The sequence below is a fragment of the Talpa europaea genome, assembly GCF_964194135.1.
Source record: "Talpa europaea genome assembly, chromosome: 11".
Classification (NCBI taxonomy): domain Eukaryota; kingdom Metazoa; phylum Chordata; class Mammalia; order Eulipotyphla; family Talpidae; genus Talpa; species Talpa europaea.
In genome coordinates this window covers 59,822,082-59,839,862 of record NC_140078.1, presented here as the reverse complement: position 1 = coordinate 59,839,862, position 17,781 = coordinate 59,822,082, and the positions used below count along the sequence as shown (strand labels likewise).

The 17,781-nt window shown below is 38.2% G+C and overlaps 1 protein-coding gene across 2 annotated transcripts in view; it reads left to right on the top strand.

Annotated features, from left to right (window-relative positions):
- SYNPR (synaptoporin) overlaps positions 1-17,579 on the top strand; it is a gene marked incomplete at its 5' end in the record, with an annotated part of 296,390 nt that extends 278,811 nt beyond the window's left edge. For both annotated transcript variants that reach the window (XM_084247343.1, XM_084247344.1), the window contains 2 exons: positions 13,302-13,493; positions 17,239-17,579. In XM_084247343.1, coding sequence (XP_084103469.1) covers positions 13,302-13,493; positions 17,239-17,496 — 450 coding nt within the window. In that variant the 3' untranslated portion in view covers positions 17,497-17,579. The remainder of the gene's footprint in view (positions 1-13,301; positions 13,494-17,238) is intronic.
- Positions 17,580-17,781: the final 202 nt, after the last annotated feature.

The window sequence follows — 17,781 nt, the reverse complement described above, 5'->3', positions numbered from 1 at the left end:
TCAACAGAAAGCTTCTCACATTGCCAAAGGTCAAGTTCAGTGAAATATGTCTATTCTAAAATTATGCTAAATTTTTCAAATCCTGTGATTTAAAATAATGTGGGGCAGGGAAGGTATGCATAAGGAAAAATATTAAAATAACCCACAACAACCTTTTTTCATGCCTATCTTCCAGCCATTTGATTTTCTTTTTAATAGACAGTATTATAAGTTTCTTGTATCTTTGAGATAATTCAGGAAACGTGCAGATTTTTGAAATCCAGAATTTTCCTCTGCCAAATATATCTTTTTTTTTCTTTCTTCTTGTATCTGTTTTTTTGGGATTCAGTATGTGTGGCTGTGTTTGTGTATACATATGAACTCATATCTATGCTAGACATTTGACTCAACACCAGGGACACAGGTGGCTAAACAACTCCTTCTCTAAACAACTTACCATCTAATGAGTGATACCAGCACATGAACAGAATTTAGACAACACATGCTATGTGCCCTCTGAGAATCTAGCAATGTTCAAGGCATTCATTGATCATAGCTGTGACTCCTTCTCCCAAGTGAAATGTCAAATGACCTTAAATGTTTTAACACAATTGTCACATTTCTTTTCCAGACATAACTGTAACCAGATGAAATATTCACATACACAATACACACACACACACACTCATTCTTAGATCCTGTTTGTTGCCAATAGGTTTAAAGCTCTTCCCACAAAGAACCATTGGCTAAAACTTTAGACTGGCTTAATAAAATCTTGGCAATATCGATTTAACCTCAGCAGAATGATTCTACTTTATTTTCATAAGAACATCAGAATACAGGATGAAAAAAAAATTCAGTCACTACAGCTGAATTCATGGTCAAATGAATGATTAAATCACATCATCCCACTTGAAGATTACATCATCTTTATCACCATCAACATCATAACCATTAATACAAACATTAAAATATTTTTGTCTCCATGCATAACACCTTTTACTTGATTGTAATCCTCACAAGAACCTTGTACAATAGGCTTCTATCCCATGGGACACTTGTGAACACTGAAGCACAGAGAATTTTTTAATTCGTGATCAGTTTGTCTTTATTGCATTATTTAAGGCCAGTCTTATGTATCAGCTCTTATCCGATCTGGGAGATTATCAGTAGTGTGGAATAGTAAGTTAATAATAGGATTATGTTTTCAAAGGAGTATTTGACAGCTTGGATTTATCTCGACAGTTCCTTCCCACTCTACTATTATGTAATTCTGGAGGAGGAAGATGTGTATTTTTTTCCAGTTTCAGGGAAAGGCATCGCAAGAGAACACGGCAAGGTTCAAAGAGAAGCTGACTTGGTTAAGAAGTGGCAACAGGGCCTCCCTGGTGGCCAGCCTCTGCAGCACCGGTTCGATCCCTGATCCCTACCGGTTCGATCCCTGGCCGCCCGGTGAGGGTCCCACATGGCACGCAGACCTCTCCTGCCGCCCACTGCTCCCCTCAGCAGTGTATTTCATCAGTCTGTTCTGCTCTCTGCTCTGGTGAATTCTCTCACCCTCACGCGCTTCTGACTGTACCCATGCTCATATTAATAAATAAATAAATCTGTAAAAAAAAAAAAAAAGCTATTATCTTTAAAAAAAAAAAAAAGGTGGCAATGAAAGTAGTATTTTCTGAGTCAAAATTTCACAGTATAGCTTCCTGGAAATAATGTCCTATGAAATACATCCACTTTTAAATACAGCTATGGGGGCAACTTGAAAATATTTAGACAAATTAAGAAATCACTTTGGATTATCTGATGTTTTAATTATCCATGCCTCGACTTTTTGTACAGTATGGAGGATAAAAGGTAGTTGTGTCTTCTTTTTCTAAAAGTGTATCTGTGTGTATGTGAGTGAGAGAAAGAGAGAAAGAGACAGAGAAAGATCACATATATATGACTTCCGTATTTTTATATACATATCAAAAAAAACCTGTGATTGAATAATTTTGTTCACACAATGAAAGAACATCGTAGCCCTGAGTGCCTGTGAGAAATGAAGCTTAAATCTGGCTGCTTTTGACTTTGAGCATCCTACCATGTCTCATATATATTTTTTTTCCAGATATTTTATCTCATACTGCCCAACATCTGGTGTTTTCCAGATATGTTTACAATACCCAGATGTTTCATCAAGTAAATAAAGCTGGTGGTTATTTAATTGCCTAAATTTTAACATTTTTATCTAATTCAGTTGCAGCCCCTAAAATATTTTAGAAATACTAAAAATACATAAAAGTAAAAAGATTGATATGATATTCAATAAACACCTCCAAGTTTCCAGATTCACCCTTGGCTAACTCTACAAATGTTTTTTTTTTCCCCAGTTAATGTTTAACATCCCAACTGGTTTCAATAGTTGCCTCACGTCTGGTCTAGGATCTCAGACTGCTTACTTGTTTCTGTACTTGGTGGTGGATGTGTCAAAACTAATAATCGACTATTTGTAGAGTATCATTTTCTGTATAATCTATCAACTCACCTGGAATACTTAACCCTAGTTATTTCCCTAAACTTGCAAACTTCTACTGTGCAAAGTTCCAAAAAGGCAGGTATAACCTCTTGCCAACATTTAGATATGAAAACAGACCCACCCCAGAATTTATGTACTACTCAGGCTCACCTTGTTTATTACTTACATTTCTAAGAGGGAGATGGTTGCAGGTGAGCAAGTGCAGAAAACCAGTAGCTTCAACAGCCATGTGGGTCACTAACATTCCCAATAAACAAGTGGTTCTTCCCTCCTCACATATAAACTTCCCTTTGTTGGTGATATAGCCCCCAAATCTTGTTGGTTCTGACCAATATCATCATGTGTCTTTCTTAGACATAGAGTAATTAACTAGTATGGAGAAACTCAAACTTCTTCTAGTCTCCAATTTATAAGCCTCCTAAACAAACCATTTTATGATATATTTATTATTCGACATGAGTCTACTTTGAGAACCATCCAAGGGATAAATCTGCAAAGATCTGGTATACAACCAGATAGGTTTCCCTCTTCCCCTAGACTGATCAACACCTCATACATATATTTTTGTTTGTTTTCAAAACACCAAGTTCTTTTCCTGCCAAGAAATCACAATTTCATAGTCCTCTGAGATTTTTTCACTAAAGTCTCTCTCTTTCACCAGAATGAATATTGGAACCCTATCTATTTTTCATTTAGCTCTGTATTCCCAAGACTCACTGATTAATCGATTCTTAATAGATATTTGTTAATAGAGATATGTTGAGTAAATGAAACCCACTTTATAATCTCAATATACCTCTATACTGCTTTATATTCAGTTATTAAATGTAGTAGAATTTTCCTATATCCATACTAATCAAGAGTGAACCTTGAGTCATATGTGTGTGTGTGTATGCATATGTGTGTGTGTGTACATTGTAAGCTTAGTGAAACATATACATGAGGGAAGGGGACTTACTATATATCAGGCATAAGTAAGATAATATCCATGAAGTGTTTAGCCCAGTTCCTGTTTCATAATAAACAATCAATTGCAGCTATTGCCTCTACTAATATTTTTACTATTAATTTATTTTGAAGTTTCTAATTTCTAATACTACAACAAACTTGTCTGGGAAGGTATATGCTATTTGTAATAAAAAAGGTTAGGCAGGATCTATTGGAAATCCCATCAGATTTTAAGGAGTATTTTAACATGTGATTTACAATAACATTGCAACAAGCTAGTGAAGATGTGCATCCATCTAAGATCAAAAATGCCCCCTTTTGCACCAAGATCATGAAAGCAATTGTCTGTAAGAGAGCCAATTGTGAGAAAGCTAATGATCTGTGAGAAATGCAGAAGATATTTTTAAGTCTTCTTTTCAAAAGAAAGGTTAAGAAACAGGAAGCCACAGTTCCATACCTGAGCAAATATAAATCAGTTGATGAAGTTGTCTGGGATCAGACTCAACAAGAAAAAGTACAGTGTGTCAATCACAATCAAATTTAACTTAGGAAACAAAGAAATGAAATCCTGCATTGATCTAAAGTCTAAACCAGATTCTTTACACAAGAAATATGATGATTGATTATACCTGGCCCTTATAACAGACCGTAGGCACTCAATACACCTCTCTTTCTGGAAATCCTGATTAATGGACAGTGTGGCAATAGTGTATCTTGACGTAAATAAAATAATCCAGGCAATATTGAGGAAAAAAATAAGTGAACCACTTGAGACCTTAAAAAAGGTAGCCCCTTTTCTACTTATAGGACAGTTACCTACCCTAGCATAGGAATATAGTGGGAATGTTAGACAGATCATGAGGGGAGGGACAGTATGATAGACAAATCAATGGATTTAGAGTCAAGCAGATGACGTTTGCCACCTAGTTCCCTTACTTACATAACACCTGTTAGCGCTCACCCTATTCTTCATTTCTGAAATAGAACAACCAACAGCTACTTCACTGGGTTGTGGTGAGGCTGAACAGAGGTGAAACGTGTAAAGGACTTCAGTATTATGCCTGACACATGGAACGCCTCCATTAAAGCTGATTGGGGATGTAAGAAGGTTTACCTGCCAGTGAAGGCCAGTGAAGACCAGTGAGAGATTCTAGAGCTCAGCAAACCTTGGTTGCAAGCAAGCCTAGCAGCTTAATGGCTCTGAGACCTCCAGCAACACACTTAATGATTCTGAACCTTGGCTGTCTCTATGCGGTATTATAAGGCACAAAATAACCGCTTCATAATTGGTAGCCACAAGTTCTAATGTTGCAACTTAATTTTTATTATAAGTCAATAAAATGATGGTTCTGTAAAAGTCATAGAGTGCTTTTATAATAGATCAAGAATGCAGATTCTGGAACTTAGTTCTCTGTGTCCAAATCCTGGCTCTGCATCTTTCAAGCTGGAGTTATATAGTAATATGTCCCAGCTATAAAACGGTACCACATATTTCATCCCCTCTCACCAGCCATCATCATGCTACCTGTCCTGCGAATAGAGGGAGCAAGTCAGTCTTCCCCCCACATCAAGCCTAAAATGCAGCTGCCATTTGGCTGGACTGCTTTGGGGGCCCGTCTTCTTCCTCTGCCTACCAGTGCAGAAGGCCCAAGACTCACACTGATCTGTCTTCAGAGCCCCATGGGGCCATTGGGGTGATACATTGGGCTACCATGTCAACCCATGTACAGACTCCTGCAGGTCTGGAGGGATGTGAGAGGTCTGCTGGACTTGTAAAAGCTGAGCTGAAGGATGGTGTAGGGTCAGGAATGGACACAGTGCAGGTTTTCTGATCCCATGCAGACTGGGTAAAGGAGGAGTCTGAGTCCTCAGTGGTTTTGCAGGCTTTTATTGGGATTACCAGGTACACAGCAGGCAGGGGTGCTGGGGGTCCGGGAGGCTGGCAGTCCTCCCAGCCCCCAGCAAATCCTCACTCTATCTGGACTCTCTGGCCTTCTCTCTGCTTCTCTGCTCTTCCGTTCGTTCTTCTGCTTCTTGGCTTCTCTTTCAGCTTCTTCTGGCTTCCCCGTGACCCCGCACTTAAAGAGCACAGTCTCAGTCCAGGTGAATTCCATCTACCTCTGCCCACACCCTACTCCAGGTGCCCGCCATCAGGCATGCATTCAGGACCGCAAGGATCCATCATCTATCCTGATGGCGGGAGGGCAGAAAAGCCTGACACTTTTCCTTACCCTACAGATGGCTACTATGACCATCACAGATTCAAGTACAGAGGAAAGTTGTGACTTTCGTGATCTCACTTAACTATGGTTATAACTTCTTAATTATAACATTGGCACCATGTAGTTACTGAGCACTTAATTAAGATTGCTGTAGGTATAATACACACATCAGATTTCAAAGACTTAGTACCAAAGAAGTAGAATATATTATTAATAATTTGATATCGACTATATGAAGTGACGTATTCTTATGTAATAGGTTTTATTTTATAAATACATATCATGTATTAGTGTCATTAATTATACGTTCCTTTTTTTAATGTGGCTGACATAAAACTTAAATCACATAATGATTCACAGCTCCGCTATTCTTTTTCTATTAAACAGCACTGGGTTGGATTCTCAGTGTTTCCACCCAGGTGCATGTCATATTCTTTTCCAGACTGTACTCTTGTGTCTTGCTCCCAAGACCTGGGCAGGAACTACTAACTACTGTTCTTTAAAGTACGTCATTGTAAGGTCAGGAACAGGACACTGTGCAGGTTTTCTGATCCCATGCAGACCGGGTACAGGAGGAGTCAGAGTCCTTAGTTGGTTTTGCAGGTTTTTATTGGGGTTCAGTGGGTATGTGGCAGGCAGCGGTGCTGGGGGGCCAGGAGGCTGGCAGTCCTCCCAGCCCCCAGCAAATCCTCACTCTATCTGGGCTCTCCGGTGATCTCGGCTTCTCTTCCACTTCTTAGCTTCGGCTTCTCCTGGCGTCCCTGTGACGCCACCCTTAAAAGCACAGTCTTAGCCCAGGTGTACCCACTCCAGGTGCCCGCCATCAGGCATGCATTCAGGATCACAGGGTTCCCTCATCTATCCTGATGGCGGGAAGGCAGAAAAACCTGATTTTTTACCTTACCCTACAGTCATTTTCTTATTAAATTCATTTCTTAAATAAAATGTAATTTTGAAAAACACCCTCTGCCACTACAAGAAACCAGCTTTATTTGACATAATTTGAAAGTAAACATAGAAATGGATCAGTGGGAAATCCAGGGCACTGTATCCTAGCCAGCCCCCATCGTTAACCTGTAGGCTCTGAACCTGGGGCCAATTTTCTTTGATAAATAGGTTTCAAATATTTATTAAACAGGTGTTCCAGACCAAGTAGCACCCAGTTGAGACTTTCTCCTTTTTCACTGAGACTTACAGAGGATTGTGAAGGAGAATGTCCTTTTCCTTATGTAATCCAGTGTTATTTGTTGCTATGTCTCTATCCCTACATTGGTAGGTAGCCCCACTTAAGAAAACTTGGGCCAAATAGAAAACCACTCACTAAATATGTAGCCCAATGTCTTGAATCCAGATCCTGGTTCCTTGTGATAACTTGGACATATCATTTAACTTCCCTGAACCTAGATGACTCATCTGTAAAATGGGTATTATTATCTTCATCTTGATACAGCACTTATGAAGATCAATTGGTCTTGGATCACTAAATATTTTAACATCTAGTGTGTTAAAAACTGTAGGTATTCATCAGAAGTCAATGCCATTATAGTAGTACTCAAATGAAATAATGAAACAAATCTGTGGCTGGATAGAACAACTTTCTTCTATCCAGCCAGAGCTTGGCTCTTCTCTCTTCCAAGATAATTCCAAAGCTCTGCCCTGAGCTAAGCCACCATCTTGCTTTTTGATTTATGTGTTTCCTGAAATTGATTCCTGTGTTTCACAGCTTCATTCTTAGGTTCCTAAAAGATGAATTAACAAAGTGATCCACTTACACTGAGAGTGAGGTTGACTTTTGGGATTGCTCAGTTTCTGGTATAAGCTCTCAGGAGTATAGAACTGATACAAGACTCTGGTATAGGAGTCAACCTCAGAAAAAAGAGCAAAGCCAACAAGGAGACAATGCAGATAATAGTCATTAGAGGTGAAATACTAGCAATGCTTTTTAATAAATAGAACAGGAAAGATGAACTATGTTATCAGTACTCAGTGGGACTATGGTATGAAAATGTTAAGAAAAGATGGATAGTTTACCTGCCTCTAAAATAGAAAGTTTTCTGTCACCAAAGATGACTCCCTCTTCTGCAATCTAGAGTTATCCATAACAAGCCTCTTTAATATAGCAAGTCACATTCCAATAAAAATGAGTTTGCTAACAGCAAATTAGGAGACATAGGGGCAGCTAACTAAATGAAGACAAACCACCCAGCCAACTTTAGACCGGGCTGCTACCTCTGCTCCAGGAAGATGTTCTCTTGGATCAGTGGAGACATATTTAACATGTTGCAGAAACACAACCAAGTTGCATGTCAGTGTTCTTTCAGGACAGAGATCAGTAGCTAAGGGCATAGTTTATAAACCATTTAATGAACCATGAGCACATCACTTAACTCTCTTGTAACATGGGGCTAATAGCAAATCCTCTGGCTATTTCTTGGGTCTTTAGGGGACGATGTAAACCTTAAGCTCAAGAGTTTTTGTAAGCAACCTCTCCACTCGATGGGAGTAAATAACACAAGCAACACTAGCAGAGATATTTTCAAAGGGTCAGCATATGCACTATGATAAACTAGCAGTAAGTGTTTAAAATGTGCGTCTTAAGTTTTTTTACATGCACACTCTATGCTTTGCTAGGCAACAGGTTGCATTTGTAACTGGTTCATGTCTGCACCATCAGAAGAAGACAGTCACTTCCCAAGTGCAAGGCATTTGCCTCTCTTGATGCAGAAAAGGGTTTTAGATGGGTGATCACATGGCCTTAAATAACGAGTGAGAACTCGTTATTGAGTTTAACTTCTTACTGAGTTTAGCTTCAACTCTTCTGATTAGGACATACTAGAATTTCTTTAATATACCTGTTGTATTTATTTATTTCCAAAACCATGGGCATACATTCAGAGCTAGATTTTAAGGTATTGTGTTTGCAGTGGATAGCATTTATATTTGCAATTTTCTTCTACCTGTGGCAAGTTGCATTGGTTTAACATTATAATATGCATAGAATTTCCTTCTATGACAGGCTTATTTATGTAAAAAGGGTAACTTGCTTTGTAGGAAATGTTAAACAATAACACAGAAGTTATGTGGACAAAATCAAACCTGTAATAGTTGATGCCCACTGTGGATAGTGTTAAAATGACCAAAATTTAGAGAACATAAACTGAAGCAATTATCCACATAAAATATAGCAAAGAGCATCCCTCCTCACCTTTTCAGAAAGCTCATTATATGCTACAGTAGTCAAGCTGGGCATTAATTATAAGTGAAGTATTTAACCTGCCTATGCTTCAGTTTTCTCATAAGTAAAGCAGGGCTAACATAAGTACCTATGTCGTGAGGTTAATGATGCCTGTAAGTGCTCAGCAGAGTGTCTGCATTAGAAAGTGCTCCATAAATATAAATGGCAGCTGCCATTGCTGGTGTTCCTAAGATGCCTCGATTCAGGACAACTTCTGTTGCCCTGCCCTTCTCCACCACGCTGTCCACCCAGGAGGGGGTCCTGCATGTGTCACACCAGTGGGTTCCCTCCCCTTGGGTTCCAGTTGGGTACCTTAGCAGGAGAATAAAGGCTGTGTAGAAAGAAGGGTCAGGGTTTCTTCCCACTATTTCTCACTCCCTGCAAGTATCCTCAGAATCAGGCTGACACCCAAAGCCAAAAATAGAAAAGTTCAGACTAATATATACATTAGCTAGAATATTTGACATCTCTCCCCATCTTCATACTTTGCTTAGTTATAGTTGTTTGTTTTCTATAACTAAGCAAAGTGTGGCTGGAGGCTACTTTTTGAAATCCTTTGAAGCAAAAACTCTCAATTCTGATCACATTTCTTACTTGGTCTAATTATAAATCCCGATGCAGCTGTAAGAACAAATAAGGCCATCTGAAGTTTTGTCTGGGAGAGTCATTGATATAATCCATCACTGCCTTGATCGCATTGCCATGTTGTTGTGAATTGGTCTAATTATAAAATTAGAAGTGTTTAAAAATACACAAACTTATCTAAAACAAAATAAAAATAATCTTTAATCCTACCAATTGGACATGGTAAGCTCTTCTATAGTGTTGTGTACATAAGTGTGATTTTTAAAATAAAATTGGGACTATTTTGTTTGTATTTCATTGTTTTTTTCATTATTCTGTTATTCGACAAATGTTGCTGGCACCTCTCTGCCAAGATCCAGCAATGAGCAAGGTATACAGAGTCCCTTCCCTGGTGGAACTGACATTTAGTAGCATGAATAGGCAAACAAATATTTCCACTCCTCACAACCATTCTGTGAGACCGATACTGTTATTACCCCATTTAGGTGTCAAAATTCAACCCAGTCACATCTGATGACAGACTCTGAGCTTTTAGTGCCTATGAGATACTTTAGTACAATATATTGGTCCCTCTTTAAAAAAATAGTATTTTAGTACTCTGAGGACATAGATCTTTGACTTTTATAATGAAGTTTGTTTATGGAAAATCATTCTTTACTATCTCATATGTAAATTAAGCAGGACCTCTAGTTCTGCTTTTAGGTTTTTTAATGAACTTGTTTTAAATAAATAAATTATTCCTACAGTCAACATGAGAAATAGTATATAATAGCCAAACTCTAGGTCCTGGAAGTATTGTAGATGGTCAGGCTTAGAATCCTGGCTCCCCTACTTACTAACTTATGACTCTCAGCAATTTTATTTGAACTTTCTGTGCCTCAGTTCCCTTAACTGTAAGATGAGAAAGAGGTAAGTCTCTATTTCAGAATGTTATTGTAAGGACTAAATGACTGAATACATGCAAACTTGGAATAATACTATTCACATAATTAGTGTTCAAAATGTTAAGTGCCATCACTATTGGTAGTTTAAAAAATAAACCCAAAAGTTTGATGTTATTTTCTCTAGTTTCCAATTGATAGGACTTCACATGATATTTTATTCTCTTAAATTTCCCCATCCTAATGACCTTTTAACAGGTCTATTTATAATTGGAGTGATAAGAAATTGATGGGCACTAACAAATATGTAATATCAAGAAAGCACAATCCATAGTATATATTTTTAATCCCACATGGGACCTTGTCCAATATCTGGTACATTACTAGAAAAATTGACCTTGTATAGGAATGCATAAATGCATGATCAAATAAGGTACCAGATTGAGCATGAAATGAAAGTTGTATTTGACACAGTTGACCTGGTGTATTTACTTGTAACTCCTCCATTTTCTTTTTTTTTTTTATTTTTAGAGTTCCCAAAGCTATTTTTTTAATATTTTATTTTATATAATTCTTACATCATTTTTCATCTTCTTTGTACAATGTATGCATTTTCATTTTGGTTATATTCCCCATACAATTGCACCCCCCTTATTTTGACTCTAGTTCTTCTTCTCCCCGTCCCTCCCTAATACACCCCCCCACCCCGTAGTGTGTCTCTGGTTTATAGTTGCTTGTTGACTTTGATTATTACTTTGTATTGATTAGTCTTTTTCCTGGTCTCTTATTTAGGTTTTCTAAATTCCTGCTGTGAGTGAGACCATCCGGTATTTTTCTTTTTCTTTCTGACTTATTTCGCTGAACATCCCTTCTAGCTCCATCCATGTTGCTGCAAACTGCATATGTTAATCTTTTTTGATTGCTGAGTAATATTCCATTGTGTATATGTACCACATCTTCCTGATCTGATCCAGTTCTCTATTTTTGTGCATTTGGGTTATTTCCATAGCTTAGCTATTGTAAACAGTGCTGCTATAAATGTAGGGGTGCATGTGCCCTTTGGAATTAATGTTTCTATGTCCTTTGGGTAAATACCTAGGAGTGGAATTGCTGGATCATATGGAAGCTCTATCTTTAGTAGGTCGAGGAATCTCCACACAGCTCTCTATAGTGGTTGAACCAGTTTGCACTCCCACCAGCAGTGCAGGAGATGTAATTTCTCCATTTTCTAGTTTAAACCCAAGTACTTGAGTTTCTTTATTCCAAATGTTTTCACTGATGTCAGAACAGCTATAGATATTATATTTGTTTGTTTATACTTCCATCTTATTCCAGAAGTGATTCAAGATGCCTTACAAGAACATATGAATCTCAAGACAGCATTCAAAATGAGAAAGAAAGGAGGTGGTTAAAGAAAAATGGGTATATAAAACAAAATTAGGTGTAGGTTAAAGTGCCCTTGCCATAAAACCCTGTAGATAGGTTACAACTTAGCCCTCCATTTTCTAAAGCTAACATGAAAACTGTCAACGGGTGAGTCGACAACATAGAACAGCAGAAGTCTCTGGATGAAAAGAGGCCAACCGCTCAAAAGATTCAGCCACTCTTAGCAGTGGATCCTGTAAAATGGATCCCCACAAAAATGACAGTTTACCAAATATCATTCACGACAACATCTTTAGAGCGTAAGTCTTCCCTCAGTGTAGCTATTGGGATCTTGATGAAAAGTACTTCAGTCACACACTCAGGGACAGCAAACCAGAGCACGTCAGATGGGCCCTGCCTTTGGGAAGGAAAGAGACAAATGCCAAGCTTTCTAGTTGAAGGGCATAGCAGTCAAGATAGAAAAGAAGTCTGGTTTTCTTGGTATATCAAATTTGCTATTTTCCTTTCGGTATTTTCATTATGCTCGGTGAGCAGTATGCAACATTTTTATATTAGTCAAACACAAATACAGCAAGTCTGAAAAATTATTCTGTGCTAGAATAGTGTCAGCTTAAGGCTTGGACAGTGACTCTGCCAACCCTTTTTGTCAAGAGGGAGGATATAAGAAGTAGCCCTCCGTCATCAGAATCTTGGAGATTTAAAGACCACTTTGTGATTCAGTTCTTTAAAAAGTTCACCTCTTGACATGATAGAGATTTTGTTTGCTATCAGCAAAGAAGCTTCTTTCTCCTGCACTCATGGCAGATTGGTTTCAAATTCAGAGAGATCTGGATTTGAATTCTAGCCGTGCCATTTTCCATGTGTTCCCTGAAATCTCTGGGCTTCAGCTTCCTAATCTTTAAAGTGGACTTTAAAAATACTGCCTAGCATACTTTTAAGAAGAACTGTATATAAAGTCTCTTTTCCTTGAAAGGTACTCAAAATATTACAGCTATTACTGTCTCCCATTTAACACAGTCACAGGCATACAATAGTTAACGCATGGGTCTGTTAAATGAACAGATAAGTGAATGAATACAGATTGACATCCTGGAGGCTTTAATAATAAGCAAATCTCTCTTAATGTTTGAAATCATCATAAGATGATGGTTAAGATCATGGGCTCAGGAGTCAATTGTCTGCACTTGAATTCTGATGCTATCCCTGATTATCTGTGGGTCTGACAAATTTTCAACCATTGTCGATATTAGTGTGGTTATCTGCAAATGTGACAAAGATAGTCACTCCATTCCAGGGCTAGCAAAAGAACAATTTAGCGAAGATTATAAGTACTCAGTATCGTTCCTGAGACATAATAAGCATCAATAGATATTACTAATATTATTTATGTAAATATAATATAAAAAAGTCTTTCATTTATTTTTCAGTATGCTGTTCCTTGTTCCAGTGCTATGCGAGCTTGGGATTTTCCAAAAGGCAAAACAAATGGTTTCTACAAACTAATTGAGTTGACATTTCTTTTGCTATTTTATCTTTCTTTTTTGTAGGACTTCATCGTCACTGTTGTCTTTTCGTTCTTGTGGTTGGTGGGTTCATCGGCTTGGGCAAAAGGACTGTCCGATGTCAAGGTGGCAACAGACCCCAAGGAAGTATTGTTACTGATGTCAGCTTGCAAACAGCCCTCCAACAAATGCATGGCTGTCCACAGCCCTGTCATGTCCAGCTTAAACACTTCTGTGGTATGTTTCCCCTTTCCAATCTTCATTTGCCAATCAAATGAATAGGAAAAATAGAAAGTCATCTTGGAAATACCTGCTTTCAAAAGTAGGCTAATCTAAAAGGTGACATTTTACTCTATGTGCAGGATGATCCATTCCTTTCACTATTTCTATTGTCAGAACCCATACACTTTAGTGCTGCCAATTACAGAGTCCTTAGTAAGAACCCAGCAGGTATTGGCAGCTGCTTAGATGACAGTCAGTCAAAATTCTAAGCCAGAAGCAGATAAAAATAATATGAAATTTAAGGCAGAAGTTAAAGGGAATATTTTATGGATAGAGGTTTCTTGGGAAGAAAACATTATTCCATCCACACATAATTAGAATGCATTGTATTGATCATCTAGAGAAAAATATTCAGACCTACCTAGTAGGGTGCAGAAAGAAATATAGCATATAAAAAGTACTTACAATAGTTATGGTAATTTTTTTATCTTCTCTGTGTGCCTGGTTTAGTTGCTTGAGAACTTTGGAAAAGCTGAATTATATTAGTTGAACAAAGTAAAATGTTATCATCAAGTATATGGCTCTTAAAGGAGGACAGAAAACCTGACAGATAGCAGGGTTGCTAAATTGGATTCTTATTCTATGAGTGTAAGGACTTGTGTTATTCCAAGAAAAAAGCTACGTCTGAGAAAGACAAAAGCTATAATGGCAGCAAAAAGCAATAGTTACAAAAGAATAGAAGGCCCAGTGGTATTTGCTGAAAGAAAAACATTCTTTAGCAACCCTAGGAATAATTGTCTTTGCTTCAGGTTTAACTTATTTTTCTAGAGCTCTCTGAAATTTAATTTTGGAAGGTATTTAAGAAAGAGAAAAGGTAGCTAATCAGCATCTTGTGATTTGACTATGACTCTTGCCTTGGCAAGAAAGTAAATATGGAAATGAACTATGTACTGGGGTCTTGAAGTCACTTTTATTTATGTATAGCCAGATCTGGAAATAAATTCTTGGGGGTGTACAATAAAATGCATGTAACTGCATCTGTGGTTTGTTTGTAGGCAATGCTTAATGAAAGTTATTGAAACCCTGATCCCAAAATCTAAAGGAACAAAAATAAAATCATTTTATATGTTTGTTAGTTTATAATCAATCTTCTAATAAATTATTTTTTAGATTTAATTATTTATGCATGCAAGAACTGGGGTACAGGCCAGAAGTGTGGGGGGATGACAGGATTCACCAGAGACAGTGGGGAACAGAACAGGCAGATCGAAATGCACTGCTGAGGGGAGCAGCAGGCGAGTCAGCAGAGGTCAGCTATGTCATATGGGTAGCTCCCTGGCAGGGGATTGAACTTGCGCTGCAGTGACTGCAGATAGGTTGTGTCTTAACCCCTTGCACCACCCAGTGAGCTCCTTCTAATGAATTATGACATCCTGCCTAGTCCATTTAATTCCATCTCTGGTGTCTTTAATAAGTTTTAGACTAGAAAATAAGAGGTTTTGGATGAGAAAAAATGTGATCTGTTAAAATCAAAATGAGGAATAGATGGAATACAATAACATGCTGTACATGAAAGAACAAATCTGGTGTTCCTAAACTTATAGATCCATATCATCAAAGGGCTTTCCAGTTCCTACTGACAGAAAGCTCAATTCCAATGGGCTAAATGAAAAAAATCCTCAAATCCCTGACGTCTGTGTTTTCACCCCACTTCTGGTACCAATGTCTGTGTTAAGATATTTGGAATGCAGGTAATGAAAACTGACTCTATCAAGGGGAAAAAAATCATTGGAAGAATATCAGGTAGCTCAGTAAATTGATGAGACCTGAAGGAACAGATTCTAAAAAGGCAGGCTTTAGAGCAGGACCAGAATTCTAGATATCAGATACCAAAGAACAGTCTAATCAAGTTTTATCCAACATTGAATTTCTCTGCACAAGATTCAGCGTTGCGGAAGAAAGCTCAAGCCACTTGAACTGCCACTTGAGCTTCAAAGGAAATCAGATTTCTATTACCAAAAGCAAAGAAAAAGAGTATTTATCTGCTAAAACACAACAACTTTTTTCACTGCAAACTTATTTGGTTTCAAATCATATTGAGCTATGTGAGCCTTGTTTCTTCTATCTGATTCTCCAAACTCTCCAGTTATAACTGGTGTGACTTTTGGGAGTGATTACTTGATTCATTTTGATCATGCAGCTGTTACACTAACAGTACTTACTTATGTTTTGTATGTCCCTTGGCAAGGAGCCTAGAGCATGGCACAAAATAATGCTAAATAAATGTCAGTAATGTTAAAGGAAGGAAAGAGGATACAACAGGAAAAACGTAACAAGAAAGAGAGGAGGGAGACTGGATAAAACAGTCTTCAATGAGACCAATTAGAGACCTAGATACTCAATTTTGGCTATTGACATCGGTCAAAAATGTGGTCTAACTATCAAAGTTTCATTTCAATCTATGCTGCAACAGAAGAGTCAAATGAATACAATTCATGGATGTATATTAAAAAGTGGTTGGGGTATAGTTTACCAGTCAGTAAGCATTTACTAACTTGTCCAGCACTGTCTAGCTGCTTTGTGCCTATCCTCTTTAATCTTCATATCTGCCCCTCAAGGAAGAAATCATTGTCTTCATTTCACGTAAGGGAAAAAAAAGCTGAGGTCCAGAGGCTAACCACCTTACCCAAGGTCACAGAGCAAGTGCAGAGCCCAGACTGAAGCTGGTGGGAATGACCCCAAGTCTGACATTTAATGCGCCCCAATCCCCCTGTTGCTAGAATACTGAGACACTTTGATAAGTAACCCTTGCTCCAAGCCCCCAAGGTGCCTCATCTTGACTGCGCTAGTCCCCCATGCCCATCCCCAGGGCATTCTAGTCCATTCCACCATCCAGCAACTAAGGGATAAAGCTTGCCCACTGAGGTACTTCTTGGACCCTACACCAGAACTATGACCATGCACAAGTTCATTTTGATTGTTCAGTGTCTTGCTGGAGTGTTTTCTAAATATTCTTCAATGTCATCACAGCTTTGTACCCTGTTGTTATTTGTCTCTAATAGGACACTCTTAAAGCTGACTGCCTGTGGTTAATTCCCAGGTAAACTCATCTACTCTGGAAAAGGCTGCAGAACAACTATCCTGTACACTGTCACACTGATCTACACGCCTCCTATACCATTGCTTACTCCATTCTTTCTGTAACTTGACTCAGTTCCTTAATATTCTTATCATAAACCGAAAATTTAAATCTTAGCTAAAAGTGAAGGCAAACTTATCAATTAATGTATCACTGTTAAAAGGCAAATACTCAACCTTGCACCCCTTGGTGAGATCTTAAATGCCGTAGGGAATACCTCATTTGGAGACTTAGTGACTTAAAGATTCAGATTGTGGAGTCAGACAGACTAGAACTTGAATCCCATGTGACCTTGACTTCTCACCCCTGTCCACATCTTTAATGTGGGTATACTAGCTTCTTCCTCTTAGACTCAGTGAGTCGATACACATGAAATCCTTTATATAACACATATGTATAGTAAACTTTCAATAAATTCAGGTATTTTCATACATTTATCAAAGTGTAAAACTAGCTGCTTAATTAAGTTATTGAATTAGTATTGAAATAGTGAGTCCAAATGAAAAAATTGCAAGAGGCTTCACCGTGGAAGAAAAAAGTTAAAAACAGGTGACTTTTGGTATTGTGAAAATTTCCTAAAATTGTGATTTCTACCAACTCATTGCTTTGATCCTCCTTCAGGTCTTTGGATTCTTGAACTTTATCCTCTGGGCTGGAAACATCTGGTTTGTTTTCAAGGAGACCGGCTGGCACTCCTCAGGACAGAGATACCTTTCAGAGCCCATGGAGAAGCACTCACGCAGCTATAACCAAGGCGGGTACAACCAAGACAGCTATGGGTCAAGTGGTGGGTACAGTCAGCAGGCCAGCTTGGGGCCCACCTCTGATGAGTTTGGGCAACAGCCCACAGGCCCTGCTTCCTTTACCAATCAGATTTAACAAGGTCTTATTTGCACTCTTCTGGAGATAAGCCTCACCAGTTTCCATTTCGGTGGCAGAAGAAATTTTTAAGTTTCCATCCATTATTAATATAGAGAGTGTTTAATGTAAATCAGAGATCTGTAGTCCTCATTAAAGCAGAAAAGACTGGGTCATGATAAATGATACTTAGAGATGAGCTGACATGAGATCTATTATTCATCATAGATGGCTAATTGGAGAGGACCTTATTATATACACAGATACTTTTATGGTCGTTTTGTATGTGTGTTGAGATTGTAGTAG